General features: G+C 38.7%; 1 protein-coding gene across 1 annotated transcript in view; it reads left to right on the top strand.

Moving 5' to 3' along the window:
* The window catches only part of ANKFN1 (ankyrin repeat and fibronectin type III domain containing 1), a 451,629-nt gene that overhangs the window by 371,822 nt on the left and 59,393 nt on the right, over positions 1-20,414 (top strand). Inside the window, exons 10-12 of the mRNA XM_041724056.1 lie at positions 6,700-6,797; positions 9,156-9,246; positions 15,074-15,181. Coding sequence (XP_041579990.1) covers positions 6,700-6,797; positions 9,156-9,246; positions 15,074-15,181 — 297 coding nt within the window. The remainder of the gene's footprint in view (positions 1-6,699; positions 6,798-9,155; positions 9,247-15,073; positions 15,182-20,414) is intronic.

Genomic DNA, 20,414 nt, shown 5'->3' with positions numbered 1-20,414 from the left:
TGTGTGTATGTGTGTATGTTTCACAATCCTTTAGAAGTGTAGAAACTAAAACTATCCCTTAGTCCCTGGGCCATACAATACCAGACCTAGGCTGGATTTTGCTCGTGAACTATAGTTTGCCAATACCTGATCTAGACAGTTCACAAAATAAAAAAATCAAGACCTGATTTCTGATTTTTTTTATGGTGTAAATACTCCAAGCTACAATGTAATGTCACTAAAATGATTGGGAAGAGATGTGCACCATCATCTATTATTTCCACTATTCAGATACAACAGATATCAATAACCTCCAGAGCATAAATAATAGCAAAATGCGGTAAAACAGGGAACAATGGGTTTTAAATATTTACTGTGATTTTGTGATCTAACTCCAATAAAAAAAATATCAAAAAAAAAATCTGACCATAAATAAATGAATATAGCCCTCTGATTCCAACCTTGCTTTTAATCTTCCAGAAGTTGTGGGTGCAGGAAGGCTTTACTAGTGTCAAAAAAAAAAAAAAAAAAAAAAAAAAGCCTTTTGCCCTTAATTTAAATCATTGTTTTTCTAGGGAAATTTAATTTGGGGGAAAAAAAATGTTTTTCTAATTAACTGAAAGACTGTGTGCTATGCAAACAATAAAGATTCTTGTTTGAAAGTAATGCATGCCCCTGCTCCTAGGACTACCAAGGGAATTAAAAATAAAAAATGCAAGCAGCTCCGACCTCGTATTTTGCCAGAGCTAAACAGAATTCCCAGATCCAGAGTTTTTCACGTCAGTTCCCAATTTAAAACCCACAAGTGTTGAGCGGGTTCATGCTTCGGCAAGACACATCTTCTCATCTCTAGCAAAGACTGTATTTGATCTCCTTCTGGGTTTCTCGGCACGTCCCTCACTCCCTCTTTCTTCCTCTTGTGCTATGGTTGGCCTCAAAGGTTAGAAACTACACAATTAGATGGATCGGGGAGGATTTCATAATGCTCTGGTACTGGGCTGGGCAGTCTAGCCAAATTCCGTTCATTAGCTAAGGCGCCGGGGTGAGTGTGGCCAGTAAGAATGCCGTTTTGGTTCCACTGAAGTGCTGATAGGGAACAGGAAATAAACTTTTTTTTTTTTGGTTCCTGAGTGGCAGTATGGACAAGTGAAGAGTGTGAGATGCTGGGAATCTGGAGGCCAGGAATTAATCTCCATCTCAACCACTTACTGGGCAGCTCAAGCAACTTCTGTTCTCTTTCTCTCTTCTATTCTGACACTGTTTTCTTATTCTCTATATACCAGCATCAGATTTCTGTCTACCTTAGACTTTAAGCATTCCATAGTTAAGAATCAAGTAATCAATTCATGCACCATTTACTGAATACTTATGCTATGGTAGGTGCCAAGATAGGTGCTTTGTAAACTGATAAAATCCAACATAGTTCCTGATCTCAGAACTCATTCATGACCGAGGAGGCAGATCTCTTAGAAAACAAATACAAAACAATAAAGTGTAGTGTGACCAATATATTAAAGTTGCTACGGGAAAATTGGCCAAGGAGCTTCCCTTAGAAAGCCAGGGAAAGCTGTGGAAAGGAAGGGACTTTGAACCACTCCTGTTTGAATGAAGGGGAAGATAATTTGGGGGAAGAGGAGAGCATACCAAAAGAGAGAAAAAAACAATAGGTCTGAGGTCAAGTGACATAAGGCTAAAAGTGGAAGGTTTGAGCAGGGCAAAAAGCAAGAGTACACTTCTTACAGTATGCTTCTCCTGACACGTGCACAGAATAAAGCAGCTCTAGGTTTTGAGAGAGAACTTGGATACTAGCAGGTTTTAGATGTTTTTTTATCAACTAAGTAGAAATTAGACATTGCTATAATGTTATCTCTCTTTTAAAGGATTTTATTTATTTAAGGAGAAAGAGAGCATGAGTTGGGAGAGGGAGAGGGAGAGAAAGAATCTTAAGCATACTCCACACTCTTCATGAAGCCCAACATGGGGCTCGATCTCAGGACTCTGAGAGATCAATGACCTGAGCTAAAATCAAGAGTCAGACATTTATCTGACTGAGCCACCCAGGAACCCCTGTTATCTCTTTATGCCTTTTTTTTTTTTTTTTTTTTTTTTGCAGAGTCTTTACCTCTCAAGAAACTGGCCTGAAAACTTACAAGTATTATTGGCCAAAGCAGGGTTTCACACAACTCATACCACGAGGCTGAAAATTTACCTAAGTGTAGACTTTGTCCTGCTTGTGCATCCTAATGCTTCCAGTCATGAATTTTCTATTCTAGCACTGATTCTGTGACTTTTCTTCTCACATAATAGGCTTCAGGTGACAAAGCTAGACTTTCAGAAGCTCATTCTTCTTAAGCTTTTGGCCTATGTTTTTTTTTTTACATAGCTGCCATCCAGTAAATAGAGGTGTTCAGCTAGAACTCTCCCTCCCAAAAGACTCTACTTGCTAAAGCTTAGATAAAATCGAAATATTTGTTAAAATAATAATGCGTCATATTTAAAATATTCATAGTTATTTGATATAAATATAGTGAATCACAGTTTGAGCCAGAGCCAAATTTTAAGAAATACTAACACCTAGGTTTTGTCTGGTCTCTTTCTCGCTAATGTTCAACTGCTATAAGCCATTGCATGATTAAACCCTGCTTCGATTTCCCAGACCTAAGTAGAAACAGTTGCCCTGATCTTTATCTTAAAATTATAAGTCTTATATAGTTTTAAACTTCATATACATGGCTCCAGTCCTTCAGGGATTTAGAGCAGGCTTATAAGTGATTTTCTCATGGCTTTAATATTAAGTCTTTAAACTACCTACACATAACTTTCCAGAGAGACCATGCTAAGTTGCTTCTTAGAATTCCCAGTGGGCTCTCAAAGTGATTCCTGCTCACTGTTTCCCTCCCTCAGTTTTTAAATGACCAGAAGCTCCTTTCCTCATATCAAAAGAGTCCACCAACCCAATGAAGTACATAGAGGGAAAAGACTGTTGTTGCCCCAGAACAGCTTGTCCATTCCAACATGGAGGATTTTTTCCTTCCACGTGAATGTTCTCTTTCACATTACGAGATCTAATTAAATACTTAAAACTTTCTATTAACTTCCAAAGCAGAACCGTATCTCCTTACAAAGCCACTTATTTGTTTTTTGTTTTGTTTCTCAAGAAGCTAGGTCCCCTTTTCCACCTGAAACATGTTTTGTAAAACATTGCCATAGAACAGGAACAGTTGTTACTCAAAAATAAATCGTTCCTTTCAAATTTTAAAGATTGTATCTGTGACGAACTTGTCATTAACCATTTGGAGATATTCCTAGCAATCTCTAGCTCTTCTTTTAGGAAATCACCCTGAATCCTTAGCCTGGAATCAGAAACTATGGATTCTCATCCTCCCACTTGGGAGCTCCTCAACATTAGCCAATTACATATGTCTCAGTGGCAACCAAGGATATTTCTATTTCCAGAATTTTTCTGTATCCCTTGTTTTCTAGATATCCTTGCAAATTTGCTACTGGTTTTCATTTTGTTTTGTTTGTGATAATTTCTTCAGTGATCGCCTTTTTCTTTAGCTAGTTATATGCAACATTACAAACCCTCTCCAAGTCGACTTCCAGAGACTTGGCTTCTTCAGAGCTAGTAGCTCATGAGCATAATAAAACATTTTGGAAAAAAATACATACACAGATCTATATATATAATGTATATATTAAATGTTTTAGAATACATATTTGTAAGGAAGTGTAGGCCTGCTTTAAGATTCAACATATAATCTTAATCATTTGATTCAAATTACATTTCACAACATGCCTGAGAGCTTCAAAGGGCAAGGGACTAGAGAAGGAGAAGATTCACAGGAAGAAAAATATCTCCTTGCTGGAAAAGAACCAGTCTATTCTGAGCATGTGTATGTGCCCGCACACATATGCATGTGTGTATATCTATGCGTATAATCAAATTGTATATATTTTATTTGTAAAATATTTAGGAAGCACATTCTATGCACCAGAGGCATAAATCCATGTACTAGAGAGGAAGAAGGGAAGGGTACTTCTCCTATTCTCAAATTTGTCACAATCTAACAAGAAAAAGAGATACATGCAATAAAGCATAATATATATGTAATAAATCTTGTTTTCATATGAATAAAGGGCTTTGGGAACACAGAAACAGGTGTATTTAATTATTGCTGAGGAATTTAGAGTTAACTTTGCTAGGTCTTAATGGATTAGTAGAATTTTACCAAGCAGCAGGTAGAAGATGAGCAAAAGACACAGAGGCAAAAAAGTATACAGAATAATCAGGTAACAGAGACTTACAAAGCAAGGACTTTACTGTGAGACATGGCAGGAGATGAGACTAGTAGAGTAAGGCTGGGACCAGATTATGAAGGTCCTTGAATGCCTTGTTAACATTTAAGTTTTTACTTATTTATTTGAGAGAGAGTGCACAAGCAGGGGGCAGAGGCAGAGGGAGAGGGAGAAGCAGGCTCCCCACTGAGCAGGAAGCCTGATGTGGAGCTCAATCCCAGGACCCTAAAATTACCTGAGCTGAAGGCAGACACTTAAGCAACTAAGCCCCCAAGGTGCCCCAACATTTCATTCTATTTTGAAAGCAACTGGACAGTATGAAAAGATTTTAAGCAGAGATCTGCATTTTTAAACTATAATTCAGGCTGTCATAAAAAGATCATGTATAAGGATAAAATAAACAGAAAAAATCAGTTGGGAGAGTTCATCAGTTAATTAATCAGGCCTACACCTCCTTGCACACACACACAAAAAAAAAACCTGCAGACTGATGCACATGATTATAAAGTTTTGCTCTAGAATAAGTTCAGTATGGAGGGAGAGGAAAACTTGTGAGAGACATTTTAAAGCAGAACCTACTGGGTTTAGTAATCAACCGATCATGAGGAATTGGGGAAAATGAAGAGGCAGGGATGCTCTGGGATTTGGGGTTGGGTGATTGGGTATATGGCAATGCCATGACATAAAGCTGAGAAAACAAGAAGAGAAACCTATTTTGGCAAAGAGAAGTACTAGCAGGCACTCACGTGGAGACTTGCAGGACAAGGTTAGAATCCTAAGAGAGGTGGACCTAGAACTACAGTTTTGAGAGCCATTGTTGGAGCCATACGAGTGAATAAGGTCACCGCTTATTCAAGCATGGGACAAGCATGTGAAGCGAGAAAGCCAAAAGCAAACCCACAAGGCACATCATAGCAAAGGGAGAAGGAAAGGAGGAACCAGGAAGAGGCCAGAAAGAGGGGTCATGATGGGGGTAGGAAGAAAGGGTGCAATCAAAACTGAGGGGAGGGATCCCTGGGTGGCGCAGTAGTTTAGCACCTGCCTTTGGCCCAGGGCGCGATCCTGGAGACCCGGGATCGAATCCCACATCGGGCTCCCGGCGCATGGAGCCTGCTTCTCCCTCTGCCTATGTCTCTGCCTCTCTCTCTCTCTCTCTCTCTCTGTGTGACTATCATAAATAAATAAAAATTGAAAAAAAAAGTTTTTTTTCAAAACTGAGGGGAAAGAAGGCTGCAAAAAGTAGGGGAGGCGGCCAGAATGGCAGGCTTTCCCAGGAAGAGGCTATTGAAGACAATCAGAGCACTAGGAACTTTAGGAAAATAATTTCTAGAGAATGAGAATGAGCTACATTCCTAAGAACATAGGGAGGAGCTGAGGGTACAGGAGCAGCAGCCCTAAAGCAGGGGGACTGTGTGACTCAAAAGAAACAGAAGGCTATAGGGATGGTTTGCCTTAATTCTGAAGTACTCAAGTATCCTAGGGAATATAACTTAAATCTTAAAACCTATACAGCTTGTCATCATGAGGCTTAGAATGTGCAAGACTTATCTTCCATATGCCTTGAGCTCCTGCTTCATTCAGGATTGCCTTAAACCCTGCCATGAGTAAACTGTCACTTAAGACGCTTTATACTGATGAGGCACACTTTATCTTTCCTCAGCACAGTTTTTTCAACCAGTGGAAAATGTTATGAAAGAAAATGGCCTCACAGTAAAGTGGGGCATTAGAATTTGGGTGTTAGGTTGAATTGTTAATGAACACCCATTTCAGGGATGTCAGGTGTGGGGGGAGCACTGAAGAGTACAGCCACAAACCCTAAATCCTCAGGCTGAAGGGAAGCCAATGAAAAAGCCTGGAAGACAAGACCAGGGAGGAGGAGGAGAACCTGGGGAGCAGCGAGTTGGGCCACTACAAGAAGAGAATGCTTCCAGAAGAAGAAGGTGTTCAATGACACAGAAAGAAATAAAAGGAGACTTCTTTATTTGGGAAAAAAAATGTCCCTGAGACCTTGAAATAGCACTTTCAGTAGCATGGTGAAGCCCAAACCAGACTTGGGCAGCTAACAGAAGGGAATGTCCTTCACTTCTTTCATGCAATTAATAACCTACCTTCTACATACAATGAACTGTTATATATAATGTGCCTGAGCACGTGTGAGTCTATATACATATGTACACAGACACATACACATATGTATATTTAAGGTATATTAATCACCATTCAATGATTAAATATTTTTCTCTTACTTAAAAAAAATAATTGCAAACTTAGAAACTGACTTGTTATCCCAAGGAAAATTGTGAGATGTGCCAATACAGGGAAAAGAAGGCAAACTTAACAGTTTTTGAGAGACACTTTTGCTAGAGTTTCTGAGATTCATTCTCTGACTGAATTTCATTCTTTGTCTTTCTCTCCCTGCAGTGGAATGGAGCATATCTAAAGACTTTTGTCCTTTGGCTGGAGAAATCATCATGGAAAACCTGCAGACCCTGAGATGCACAATCATGGGACTTAAAACGGTAAAGGCCAAATGTTCCCATTAGGCTTCCCATTTCCCTGCCCCTGATGTTTGTGCTGGGATTTGGGTAGCAAATGCCTACTCTGGAAGCAACTGCCAACACCCAGTCCTCTGGCAACAACTGCCACTCGTTAAGTGTGATATGTCTGGTATCCATAATCTGAACCCCACAAAGGGGTAAGCAGACAGCATGAACCACTTTGTAAGTTGCCATGTTCTACAGACATCAGAAAAAAACTGGCCTCATACAAGCCTTGAAAGCTGCTGCTTTCTGGATCACAGTCTAATCTTCAGGGGGGATCAAAGGCTCTGAGAGATCCAATTTTGACTCTCTGTCTGATGGTAAAAATAACAGCCTCCACTAACCCTCACCCCCATAGCCTCAGTTGAGATCAGTCATCTATTGGAGTCATACAATTTCCTGAGAGAAATCCTTTTCCCTTGATTAAAAAAAAAAAAATCTGTCTAAATCTGCTTTCACAGAAAAGAAACTATATATGGTGGCACTACATTTCTCAGTAATCTGAACCAATTTAAACTGTGAATGAAAAACTGGAAGAAACTGTGTTTATTTGTTTAACAAATTTAAACTCAAACATTAATTATTTATAGAACTATAAACCATATGAGCATATGAAATGTAAAAAATAAAAACAGCTAGCAAATCAGTTCATCCTGGAACAAACCCTGTATCTCCTCAAATAATTAAAATGCAACAAAACAATCATCAAAATCTTTTTAATAAAAACTGTTTAAGGTATACTTAAATCTGTATTTTTTTGCTCCAATTCAAATAATTAATATCTGAGGACCTTTCTATTTAAAAGTGAGAATTTTCTTGCTTTTGCTGTCATTCTTCTAAAAGATTTGACCTTTAAAATGGTTATCTGCAAAGTGTGATCCTGAAACCTAGCATTAAAAAGCTTCATTAGGTTGCATCTCTTCAAGTCTGAACCAGCTTATTCTAATAGAACTCTTGGTGATTGGGTCACCACCACAGAATCTGGACCTTTAGTCCTAATCACATGTCTATACCAGGGGCCAACAGTGTGGATTACCAGAGCAAACAAACCCCTGAGTGGGTGGCCCCCAGAGATGCTATCGGCCGGAGACTGCTTCCCAACCCTATAGCTCACATGATGGAAGAGGGCCAGAAGAGAACCCTAGGGAATTTCCTTTGCTTAAAAGAAAAAGTGATATTGTGATAAAAATGGAAAACTCTCCACAGAGAGTTTCTCTAATATTTGAACTAATTTTTACAGGGATTAGTTTTTCCACTTGGTCATCCAATGAGAGCAATTCAGACACTATCCTAATCACATAAAAGCCTAGAAGTAGACTGACACTTATGCAGAATCGCCATAACCCTGAAGTCCAAGGAAACCTATTTCTAATGTTAAAAAAATTAACTTTATAATATGGTAAGGCCAAAATTATTAAAACTTCTAGCAAAAAAAGGCACTATAAAGATGCAGTGATTTTGTTTTTTGTTTTCTGAGGTTTTTTTGTTTTGTTTTTTTACTTCAAACGCTGTTTACCAATTTTCACAAGCAACGTTTTATCAAATGCTGGCTTCAAAAATGCCTCTTTGGGTTCACTGAGGGAAAAAATGAGCTTCTCAAAGCAAAAATATAAAACCATATAAAACATTTAAAAGATTATAAGTAAGCAAACAACTTCCAAATTTTTAGTGTCATAAGACATTAAAGAATATAAGCCATTGTTTTAAAAGATGGTTTTAAAACTGAAGTGAAATCAAAGAATTTTAAAGTTTTAATAGCTAAGTAAATATATTTATTGTAGCATTATTTATTGTGGCATTAAATGTGGAAGCAATCTGAATGTTCACCAGTGGGGGGTATTGGTTAAATAAATGACAGCATTTGCCCACAGTGAAGTACTATGCAGACACTAAATGAATGAACCGGATCTTTGATGTACTAATCTGAAAAGATATTCATTGTAACTTGTTAATTTTAAAAGAAGTCGATCAGCTAATAAAATGATGGTGACTGCCTCTAGGGAGGGTTAAACAAGGATAAGGAGGTGAGAAATTGCTGTTTTGGGTAAACCTTGCAGAATTGTGTGTGACTTTTAATAATTAGTATATAATTCAGGGGAAGGAAAAAAGTAATTATGACATTCCAATTTTGAAAAAAGAAAGCTCACAGAAACTGAGGGCACCCCAAAGATATTTATTAACTACACATAAACGTAATAGGAAAAGCTAGAGAGCTAAAGCATGGCTAGTGGATTTCCCAATAGATCAATGAGTTAATAAGACACAGGAATCTGCTTCTAAAGTAAAACTGATTCAATACAATCCCTAATGCATACATTCTATTTCGATACTTTTCAGGGCCAACGGTATTTTGTTCAAGTCTCGGCTTATAACATGAAAGGATGGGGACCTGCTCAGACCACGGTACCAGCATGTGCCTCGCCTTCTAGTAAGTGGTGAACTCTCTTAAGCCTGGCCACAGGCTCCAACTCCCCCTTCATCCATCCTCAGGATACCATTGACATTCCCTCTCCCCACTGCTTGGGACTACTAACAAGACCTCCTCAGAGTAGCAGCTGGTTCACATAATGAATGATTCCTCTACAGAAATGTTCCCCTTGGGAGGCAAGTAGGTAGAATGAAAAGAGAGGGAATTTGGAACCAGCAAGATTGAATTCAATGAACCCATGATACCATTTATTCACTGCGTGGCCTTCAAAAGTTCCTTAAACTCTCTGCATCTATAGAATCCAATCCTGCCTTTCCCAAGGCTTTTCATGGGGATGTGATCACTGTGCCCAGATACCAGAATGTCTAAGAATGACAAGAATAGTTTCACGGAGGGAGTGGCTGGCCCATTCTAGCTCTCCTCTCTCCTCCTGACCTCCTTACCCTCATCAAATTGATAAGAGAATGAGATACAGCAAATCTTACTTACCTGACATTCCATCAGAAGAAAAAGCTTTCTAACAGGCACTCTGCTATACTCTGCTTTAAATATATGACATTTGTAACGGTGGCTGAAAACCCCCAGCAAAAGCCTCTTCTAATCACTTGAAGATTAATAATTTATGTATAGTATTTTTGGTAGCTATTAACCACAAAATTTAATTAACCAGAAGAAATGTCTCTAGATATACCATGATAGATTTTTCTGCATAATTGAGCCTATTACTTTGAATTTGTTTTCATTTTTTAAAAAACCTTCACGACTGTGATAGTTCAAAATGATATCATATGCTTCTTGTAAGAGTGCAAACTTCTACATCCTTTGTGTGACAATTTGCCACAATAAGAACAGCCATTTCTTGTACCCCATAATTATTTATCTAGGAATCTAGAGCAAAGTAACAAACGTAGACAAACAATTTTGAACAAATATGCACACTACAGCAGTGTATCAATATAGTGAGATACCGTGTATGGTAGGGAGAACAAATATCCAATATTAATTCAGTGGTTAAATAAAGTATTATATATACATATCCACATTATAGAACAAAATACAACCACTAAAAATGGTGTTTTAAAAAGTCATTGTGTAGAAAACTCCTACTTTATAAGTTTTATGTAAAAACATATTGCAAAAATATTTTTTAACATATTTAAGCTGTGAGTTTGATTATTATTAGGTAGGTCTGTATGCACATAACTATCAATATTTGACATTGGATATCTGGGTATAAGATCATGGGCTCTTTAGTTGTCTTTTTTATATATTTACATACTTTTCATGTTTTGTAACAACTCTTTACCTAAGATCAACCAAGAATCAGGTGGCATGTTATGGGCTTTCATCAGTGTCTCACTGAATCCTCACCCAAGTCCTTCATCATGTTCCTGTTTTGTGGATAAGTACCATCATCTTCATCGTCTGCATCACTCTGAACATCAGAGCCAACTTCTATATGTTGTAAGACTTCTTATATGCTGGGCATTAATCTAAGAACTTTACATGGAGCAACTCATTTAATCTCCATAACAGACCTATTAAGGTGGTTTTCTTTAAAAAAGATTTTTTTTTATTATTTATTCATGAGAGAGACAGAAAGAGAGAAAGAGAGGCAGAGACACAGGCAGAGGGGAAGCAGGGTTCATGCAGGGAGCCTAACATGGGACTAGATCCTGGGTCTCCAGGATCAAACCCTGGACTGAAGGTGGCGCTAAACCGCTGAGCCACCCAGGCTGCCCTAAGGTGGTTTTTATTAATAGTCCCAGTTTACTGGTAAGGGAACTATTTACATAGAGGCACATGCATACATAGAGCCCAACATCACAAAATTAACAAGCACTGAAGTCAGGCCCAAACCCTATGGCCCTTGTTCTTAACCACTATGCTGTCCTCCTCCTCTATTAAAAGGAAATTGGGGCTCAGAGAGGATGCTGCTTTGCCCAAAGTCACAACTCTTGTATGTGGCTGAGCCAGGATTCAAGCCTGAACTGATCAAGCCCATTCCATGTCTCCTCTGCTGTGGGAACTAGTGCCCTGCTATCAGGCAGACAAGGAGACTAAGAGCCAGCCAGCCAACCATTCCTGACTACTGTTTCTAGTGGATTCACATACTTACACCAGGTGATACAGGGCTTTAAACCACAGACACCAGAGATCTTGAAGGCCCCTGAGTCCCATAGGCATTGAATGATTTAATTATTCCAGTCTTGTTTGGACATCTTTCTTATTAAAGACACCAGAAACACAAACTGAAAATAGTGCAAGATTAAGATACTAAGGGGAAAAAATCTAGAATTCTTGGGGGGGGTGGGGTGGAGAAGAGTATATATTATTGTATATGAAGGGATAGAAGGGACAGAAAAAAGAAAAAAAAAGTGTCAGTTGACCTGAGAGTAGGACAGGGGAAAACTACCCACTCCAAATACAAATTCTGATCTGCATATGGATACATTTACTTATAAGCATCAGACATTCTATAAACTTCAAATTCTAATCAGACACTCTCCTTCACAGCCTATTTGAAAGGGCATTCTCCAGAATGACAAGAATAGTTGTCCAGGACTGGGAAGAGTCACTTATTACTTGCTAATTAACAAAGCAAATGGCAATGCTTTCTAAAATGGCCCATTTGACTAGTAGGGATGTCTGGCAAAGCACTAAAATCCAAATATGTCATTATAGGTGCTGCAGACATGCCATATCACTTGGAAAAGAACAATATAAAAACACTCTGGCTCTATTTATAAACAGAGTATGACATTGTGATGCAACATATATCAGTATTCAGATATTTACTAGAGGACAATGTATTCTAACATGACAGAGTAATTGGAAATTTGGTAATATGTTCCAGTAAGCTATAAAACTTTTTTTAAAATATTTTTTACAAAAGGCCTTAATGTGTTTTTATAGACTTATGTTATATGGTATGGTACATAATAAGAGAAAAGGACCCAGACAGGCTTGTCTGAGTTACGATCAGGAAAGCCCTGATATCGCCAGTGAATGTGAGCTCTGCATTGTGTTGCAACTGAAGTGTCTCATTACCAGAACAGTGAACTGTATTATGTGGCACAATCTGCTCTTTTCCTACCACACTAAGTTTATTCCTGTCAGGTTCCTGATTTCTTAATATATTTTCAATTTTCTCCCTCATCCCTAAAGTCTCCTATTTTATGTAGTCGTCAGAACCTTCCAAACATCTATGAGAAAAACTCATTCTTTCCAAAAACCTTGGCATCATGTCCAGTGCTCACTTGGGCTGCAATTTAGCATTAGTAATTTTCAAATGTATCATAAAGTCATCAGCTTGAGCTTGCCTCTGATGTAATAGGGCTTAGCCTGCAAGAGCCAGCTCCATTTCATCTCCCCTTGCATTGATGGCAGTATTAACACTCATTAGAATGTATTAGCATGTGCAGGGCCACATAATAACTCAGCCACCCAGAAGTCTTATTCAAGCAAACGTATCTCCTTTTATCATGAGCACTAAAGATGCACTCACCCAACTGAGGGAACAAAACCATAATGGCCTTTGGGACTCCATACTAGCAGCATTTATGATCACTGTGCCCAGATACCAGGGACACTGCAAGTAAGACCAAGGGTCACTTGGAGTTTGATTCCTCAGACATTTCCAAATTTCCTGGTAAAAGCACCTTTCCTAGCCCAGTCTACCTGAACACCACCCTTCTATTCACAATGCCTCACCAACATTTAATGAGTGTCTCTGCTGTGCCCAGAATGGTGCTTTACTTACACTATTTTTTAAAACTTCAAATCACCTTTAAAAAAAAGATTTATTTATTCATAAGAGACACAAAGAGAGAGGCAGAGACATAGCAGAGGCAGAAACAGACTCCCTGCGGGGAGTCCAATGTGGGACTCCATCCTAGGACCCTGAGATCACGCCTTGAGCTGAAGGCAGACGCTCAATCACTGAGCCACCCAAGCATCCCTTAAACAACCTTTTAAAAAATACTTGAAAACTCACTTTGCAAAGAAGAAACCTGAGGCAAAGAGAAATTAAGTCACGGTTTCTGCCCACAAGGAACAGAGTCTACAGAAGGCACCTATGCCAATTCTCTGTCTCCAGAGTTGACCACAACTAAGCCACACCACATACACTCCAACCAAGCTCTGACCCTCCTTCCCAAAAGAAACAAAACAAAACAAAAACAAAACAAAACAAACGTGTTCACGGTATAAGGAAATGAGCGCTATATGGGGGAAGGGGGGGCATGAGACTACATTATGGTCCTGGCTCTGCCTTAGACAAGCTAAGTAACATAGAACTGGAATGGTTCTCTCCGGGCCTCAGTCTTCTGAGAGGTAAAATGGAGCTGGGTAACTGGATGAGGGTAGAAAGGAGGAAGGGTTCGAAAATCTCTGAGGCCTCCTCCTTCATAGGGAATCATCTGACAGGGTAAGAAATGTTTCCATACTCACTACACAGGGAGTTCACTCTTCATCAGTGAATTCCCTTCTTTTTTAACTTATGATTTACATCATGCCATATACAGGCATTGCGCTGGATATCTAATAAACCTCTCATTTAATCCTCACAAAAAATCCTGCAAGGTAGATACTGTGTTTAGTTTTCACAGTACAGAGCAAAGGCCCCATCAGCATAAGTTTAGTGCCTTACAGACACTGAGCCAGGATTCACACCCAGGCTTATCTGACTCCTGAACCTGTGTTCTTTCTAACTGTGCCATACTATTAGGCATTGGATGGACCCATGAGTGATGTTTTTACCTAACTTTCACCATCAGGACAGCTGCATTAAGTTTCTGAACAACGGAGACTCCATATATTAAAATAAATGTGTGGGGAGGGAATGTGAAACTGCTTCAATTAGAATTTAAGCCTCATATACACTCATGAACTAACCAGCTTTACTAGAAAAGAATGCCTAGCATTTTTAGAGAAAGCATTTCAACCAAGAAGCACTTTTAAAAGGTTCAGAGAGTAAAAGTGAGGTAGGGGCAGATAGAAGAAAGGATGGACTATGAAGTGACAGATCCACTAAAAAAAAAATAACCCAGAGTTGGAGACAGCAGAATTACCATCTTGACATTAGTCCCATATGGGTTATTACTCTTGATATCATTATAGCCAAATGGAATGAAAATAGAAGGGGGAGAAAAATCTCAGTGGGTATTGCAATTTAAATTTGCCATGTAAGCTAATACTGTATATTTAGAGACTGAGCAGACAGGGTGGTTGGTGGCTCGGAGTATGTGCAGGGGTTGCTGTGCCAGCTAACCAAAGCAGACATTCATTAGAGCAAAATGTAGATTTCCATTTCTTGGCATCTGACGTGGGCTCTTTCCTTGGAAAGAAATGTCAATTTGGCCAAAAGTGTGAAACCTACAATAAAAGCATTGGGACTGTGGATTTCATCTAGTCTGCACATTCCCACCCCTTTCTTTCCTACTGTGGAAATCCAGTTGTGATTTGGGGTGCTCAGTGGAGAGGTAGCAGGGGAGCTGATTAGGACCTGGGATGCTGAAAAGGAGGGTAAGGAGCTGGGGAGGGGAAACTGGACTCCCAGAGTCCCTGATTTCTTTTGGCCTTCAGTTACCACTTTCTCTTCCCCTAAAACTGCCCAACACAAAAAACCAACCATAATTGCTGTTTTGCACAGGGCCCTGAACTATGGCAGCCCCAAACCTTTGGCACTGCCTGCCAGCCGTGCAAGTGCTGGGTGCTTATCTGGAGTCCAAGGGAGTGTGAGCAGAACCCAGCTCCTGATGCAGTGCCTCAAGGGAGAGGCCTCTTCCCACATTAAAATGTCACTGTTTGTTTCTTTTGTTCATAGACTGGAAAGACTATGACGACAGAGAGCCCAGACACAGGGGACAGAGTGAAGTTTTGGAAGGTCTGCTGCAGCAGGTCCGAGCCCTTCATCAGCATTATAGCTGCCGGGGTAAGGATAAAAATCTGTGCTGGGCCATGGACTGAGGTCTCTGTGGCGCCGGTAATGTTAGCAGTTTCCTAACTGGGTCATACCTTCTCATTCATCAGGGAGAGAGAGATATTAATATTTGTACATCTGGAATCACTTTACAGCACTATCTTGCTTTAACCCTTCAGAAGAGACTTCCCTCTCCTTCATTCCCTTGGTCTCTTGTTCTCTCATACCCTCTCTCCACACAAACAGTTTGAAAAAAAGCTCAAGAAAAACAGCAGCTGCTATTATTTCCTTCCCTTTGAATTTTCCCTTCATAAAACTCTCACAAAACTCAGTGTGCTGGGTCTTTGGGATATTCACCCTCAAACTTTTCAGCCCCAAAGAAAACTCCATGAGCATCCCTGAGGAAGTTTAGCCAGTTTTAATCACAAGAAACCTTCATGCATATTTGCAATAAAGTTTGTAATGCAAAAAAAAAAAAAAAAAAGTTTGTAATGCAATTTGACACCCACTATCTCTTTCTCATCTTTGTTTTGGCAACTAATGCTAAAGCTAAGTGACTTGACCAAGGTCACAAGGCCAGGAAAAGACAGAATCAGGATCACTGTCTCTAAGTGCAGTCTCCCACCCTTAACATCAGGACTGGGCACTAGATATGGATCTCACCCTGAATTTTAACCTTCCCTGTACTACTGCTTAGGAGAAAGTGGCGCACACATCTCTAGACCTAGCCAACTATACCCAGAGAATCTCTGAGAAGCTTTTAAAAACTTCCTTTCTATTTGGGCTATTCAAATGGGACAGGGTCAGGTTTCTGATCTGTGTAATGATTCGTGGAACAGGCACTTAGTTTTATTTGGAGAATGAAAGCCTCCATAAAGTTTTCGTTTTCCATGCTCCTTCACCCATCAGATCCCAACTGCATTGCACTCTCTAGATTCAGGGCACTGCTGGGCCAGCTAGGTAAGAAATCCATGGCTGAAACCTAAGAGATGCTAGCTGAGTCTGAACCAGGTATAAAAAATCATACTTGGCATTAACAAACAGTTGGTCCCAACTACTGTATAGCTATAACAACAGGGCTCTTCAGAAATATTGGCCATAGCTAGAAATGAGGACAAGAGTTTGCGAGAAAATAATATTCTTTTAATGAGTGGCTCATTAGAAAATGTAAATGTGCATGGAAGAAGCTGAGAAGGAAATCCAAGTGGGTTTTATTCACAAATCTGTAAAAAACTTTACCCAGACCATGGCCTTAACGATTCCACACTGACCAAAGTACACTCAAGTTCTCTGTTACCAGGACTCCTTTAACCAGGCCAGGCATTATTGAGGCTCTGTTCTCTCCACTACCTCTCCATCATCCCCCTGCCAGCTGGTTCTTATATGGCAGGGAAAGGTAATAAAGCAAATGACTAGATGATTCCTTGCAATTCATAAGCCACTTCATGCTTGGTCCTTACCAGAGGAAGAAAGCTAAAACTACTCATGAAAATGAGGGGTTTTCATATTATCTGAGGATTTAGATACTCTCCCCACTACTACGTTACTATCTAATAAACAAGAAACAATTATCTAGAGAGCCCAATTATTTCAATAGCTCCCATTCAACTTTTATCATGTATATGCTATTCACCGACAGAGATGTAAATATGCAATGTCAGAAAATATTTAAGTAAGGCATAAGTAGAACTTCCCAAAAAGGAAAAGTATTTTTTATATTGAAATGTACTCTGGACACATAAACAAGTACCCAAAATGTTTTTTTGATTTTTAAAATGCCCAGCTGAAAAAAGGGTCTCTAGTCAGTAAGTTTGGAAAATTTGGCATTATATATCCCTTTCCTGGAAATTTAAAATCAGCATTACAATATTAAAGAGTCTAATAAAGAGACATTTTGACTTTGGTTAACCAAGCATTTTCCAAACTTATTTGTAAAGCCATTGTAAAACTTTTTTCACAGAGTTAGTGTTCCCAGGCACAGACTTTGGGAAATGCTGACCTGTAATATGCCAACTTAAAGGAAATGACCTCATATCAAAAAAAAAAAAAAAAAGAACTTTAAGATAATTTAACATTACATTACTCTAAGTCTAAAATGATAAATCAAGTATAATTAAGTATTACATACAAAAAAACTACAAAATTGATATTTGAAATACTCAACTACAAGAGGGAGGCAAACCAGAAAATAGACTCTTACCTACAGAGAACAAACTGCGGGTTACTCGTGGGAGCGGAGGAGGGGCTAGATGGGGGGGTGGAGGGCAGGATGGATATTAAGGAGGGCATGTGTTGTGAGAAGCACTCGGTGTTGCATGTTAAGAATCACTGATTTCTACTCCTGAAACCAATATTACACTGTACTGATAAATCCTAGAATTAAAGTGTAATCATTGACTCCATTGTAATGAGCCTGGAGTGCTCAGTAAATACACAGCATATTCCAAATGCAGAAATAATAATAAAACAGCCCTTCTACTACCAAAGCCCTACATGGGAGATAACAAAACCGACATTAATTTCTGTATTTTGGCTAAAGAAGTGGCCACAGTTAACCTGCATGTTCAGTACTGGGATACAAATTCAATGGAGATGTGGAGCAGCCATTATTATTCAGTTTATGCCCTGACATGCATAATGAGTAATAAAGAAGCCAGTTGTGTTCATCATGGCAGTGCCCTGTGGGAATGAATTTCAATTATCATCCAATTTTTCAGCTGGCAAACATTAACTGAAACACAGCCTACTATGTGTCAGGTGCTAAACATATCAATATGAATAAAATAAACTCTGTATGTGCCAAGCACTTAAAAGCTAAAGAATTACTGCATTCGGAGTCCAGAAAACCGACCACTGTTCCAGAGCCCTGAGCTACATAGAGACATAAGTCAGAAGCCACTGTATCAATGGCTCAGTGTGTCAGTATAGACCTTGAATCAGTCAAGATGAGCTATATATCATGCTGCAGTAACCAAATGACTCCTTAAATATTTATTTCTTCCACAGTCTATAGGTCTACCACTGTCAGCTGAAAGCTGTCCTTTTGTGTTATCATCCTTTCTCTAGAAATATTTATCAGCACCCATTGAAGAAGGAAAAGAAACTCTTGAATATCTCATATGGACATTCAAAATTCATTGGCCAGAACTGGGCACATGGCTACACCCAACCACAGGGTTTCAAAAAATGAAATTCTTTCATGTGCCCAGAATGGAGAAGACTCAGAATATTTAACATTTACACGGGCCCCTTTCCCAGCTAGTAGTAGTATTTCTCAATTTTCTTTTTTTTCAGTTTAATCTTTAATTTATGTTATATATGATTATAATGTGAGAGTTGTCTTAGCATAAGCAGCTAAGATCATGGATTAGCTGGGTTCAAATTCAGAATGGACATTTACTAGCTGTGTGACCTTGTGCAATTACCTACTCTGTCTATAACTCAGTTTTGCTCACCTGTAAAATGCAGATAAGAATTATCTGTATTGAGGCTGAGTGGCTCAGTCCATTAAGCATCTGACTCTTGGTTTCAGCTCAGATCATGATCTCACAGTTGTGGGATCAAGCCCTGCATTGGGTTCTGCACTCAGCAGAGTCTGCTTCAGATTTTCTCTCCCTTTTCCTCCCACTTGTGATGTCTCTCTCTCTCTCTCTCTCTCTCAAAATCTTTAAAAAAAAAATTATACTTATCAGCCATTCTTTAAGGACTGAGTGACTTTAAATAAGTAAAGCACTTAACAGCTTTATTATTTAGAAAAAGCAATTCCTCCCATTCTCCATTTTTTATTTCCCAAAGACAATCAATTCTTTTAGCCAATTCTTTTGATATTTTATTCATCTCTCTAAATAACATGTTTCTACTGCTAATCTTTCATTTTTTTAAAACTTGAGGCATTACAATCACTAAGATGATTTTTCCCCTCTGCTCTCTTAACTTGCACAATCCCTACCCTTTGTCCTCCTAATAATGTATTTGTATCATAATTTTAGTAAGATCAATATTTATTGCTTAAATTATAATGGTCACTTAATTCTATGATTATTTTCCTTTCCTGGATAACTTTTTGTTCTCCCTGTATTTAAAAATCATATTTTATTGTATGTTTTATTGTTTTTCTATGTGGTTATAACTAATTCATCCTCACACTATTCTGCAATTCTGTCAATCTTCTCTCAATCAATCAAATATAATAGTACTGTTTCAACTACATCTTCTTGAAGAAACCTCTCCAAGCCCTGACCTGCTCCAACCTAGACTGGTTGCTGGCTGCCTGTGTCTGGTGCACAGCTGGCATCTTAGGGTCTCCTTTTACCACCATACTGAGGACTACTCTGGCACCCTCCAATACTGGATTGTTTCTTTTTGTATTATAGGTCTTACTTTTTTTGTTAGTCCTTCATTGTGGTGGAATCCTTACTCTAGTCATTTCCTGAGAGGATTCTTAGGAGCTAACTTTTGGGTACACTGTCCAAAAATGCATTTGTTCTACCTACCATTTATTTAAGGTTTCAGATAAGTACAGAATCCTTGGTTGAAATAATTGTCAGGTTTTGAAGGGGTTGCTTTGTTCTTTTCTAACATTCAGTGCTGAGATGTCATTCTGATTCCAGAGGTTTTATACGATACCTTTTTTTTTTCTTCTCTGGAAGGTTTTTAAGTTTCTTTTTAATTAACATCAATACTCTAAACTCTGCTTTGATATTTTCTTCATGTCTCTGAATAACATGTTTTATTGCTAATTCTTGATTTTTTTTTTTAAGTTTGAGACATTATCTAAGGAAGGATGATTTTCCTTTTTTCCCCTCCCCCCTCTTACATGCACATTACCATTCCAACCCCTTATCCTCTTTATATATCGAATACAAAAAAAGGAATGCCGTAGTATGGGTGTATTGTTTGTTGTGCTAAGGACCTGGCAAACCCTTTCAATATGGGAAGCTATACCTTTCAACTATGGGATATATTCTTGTATGTTAATTATTTAAGTATGTCTCTCCCTTTTTTTCTATGCTCTCTCCTACCAGGTCTCATAGTTTGATGTAGAACCTCCTAGGTTAGCCAGTTAATTTCTCTTCTATTTTCCATCCCTATGTCCTTATGCTCTTTCTCAGAGATTTCTGCAACCTTATTTTCTAAGCTTTCTACTGAGTTTTTCAGTTTTTGATACTATATCTTTTAATTTCCAGTACTCTTATTCTCTGAGTATTTCTCTTAGATTTCTATTCTTTTTACAAGGATACAGTGC

This window comes from Vulpes lagopus, chromosome 12, assembly GCF_018345385.1.
Source record: "Vulpes lagopus strain Blue_001 chromosome 12, ASM1834538v1, whole genome shotgun sequence".
Lineage (NCBI taxonomy): Eukaryota > Metazoa > Chordata > Mammalia > Carnivora > Canidae > Vulpes > Vulpes lagopus.
The sequence above is the reverse complement of the archived record's forward strand: the minus strand, read 5'-3'. Positions and strand labels throughout refer to the sequence as shown.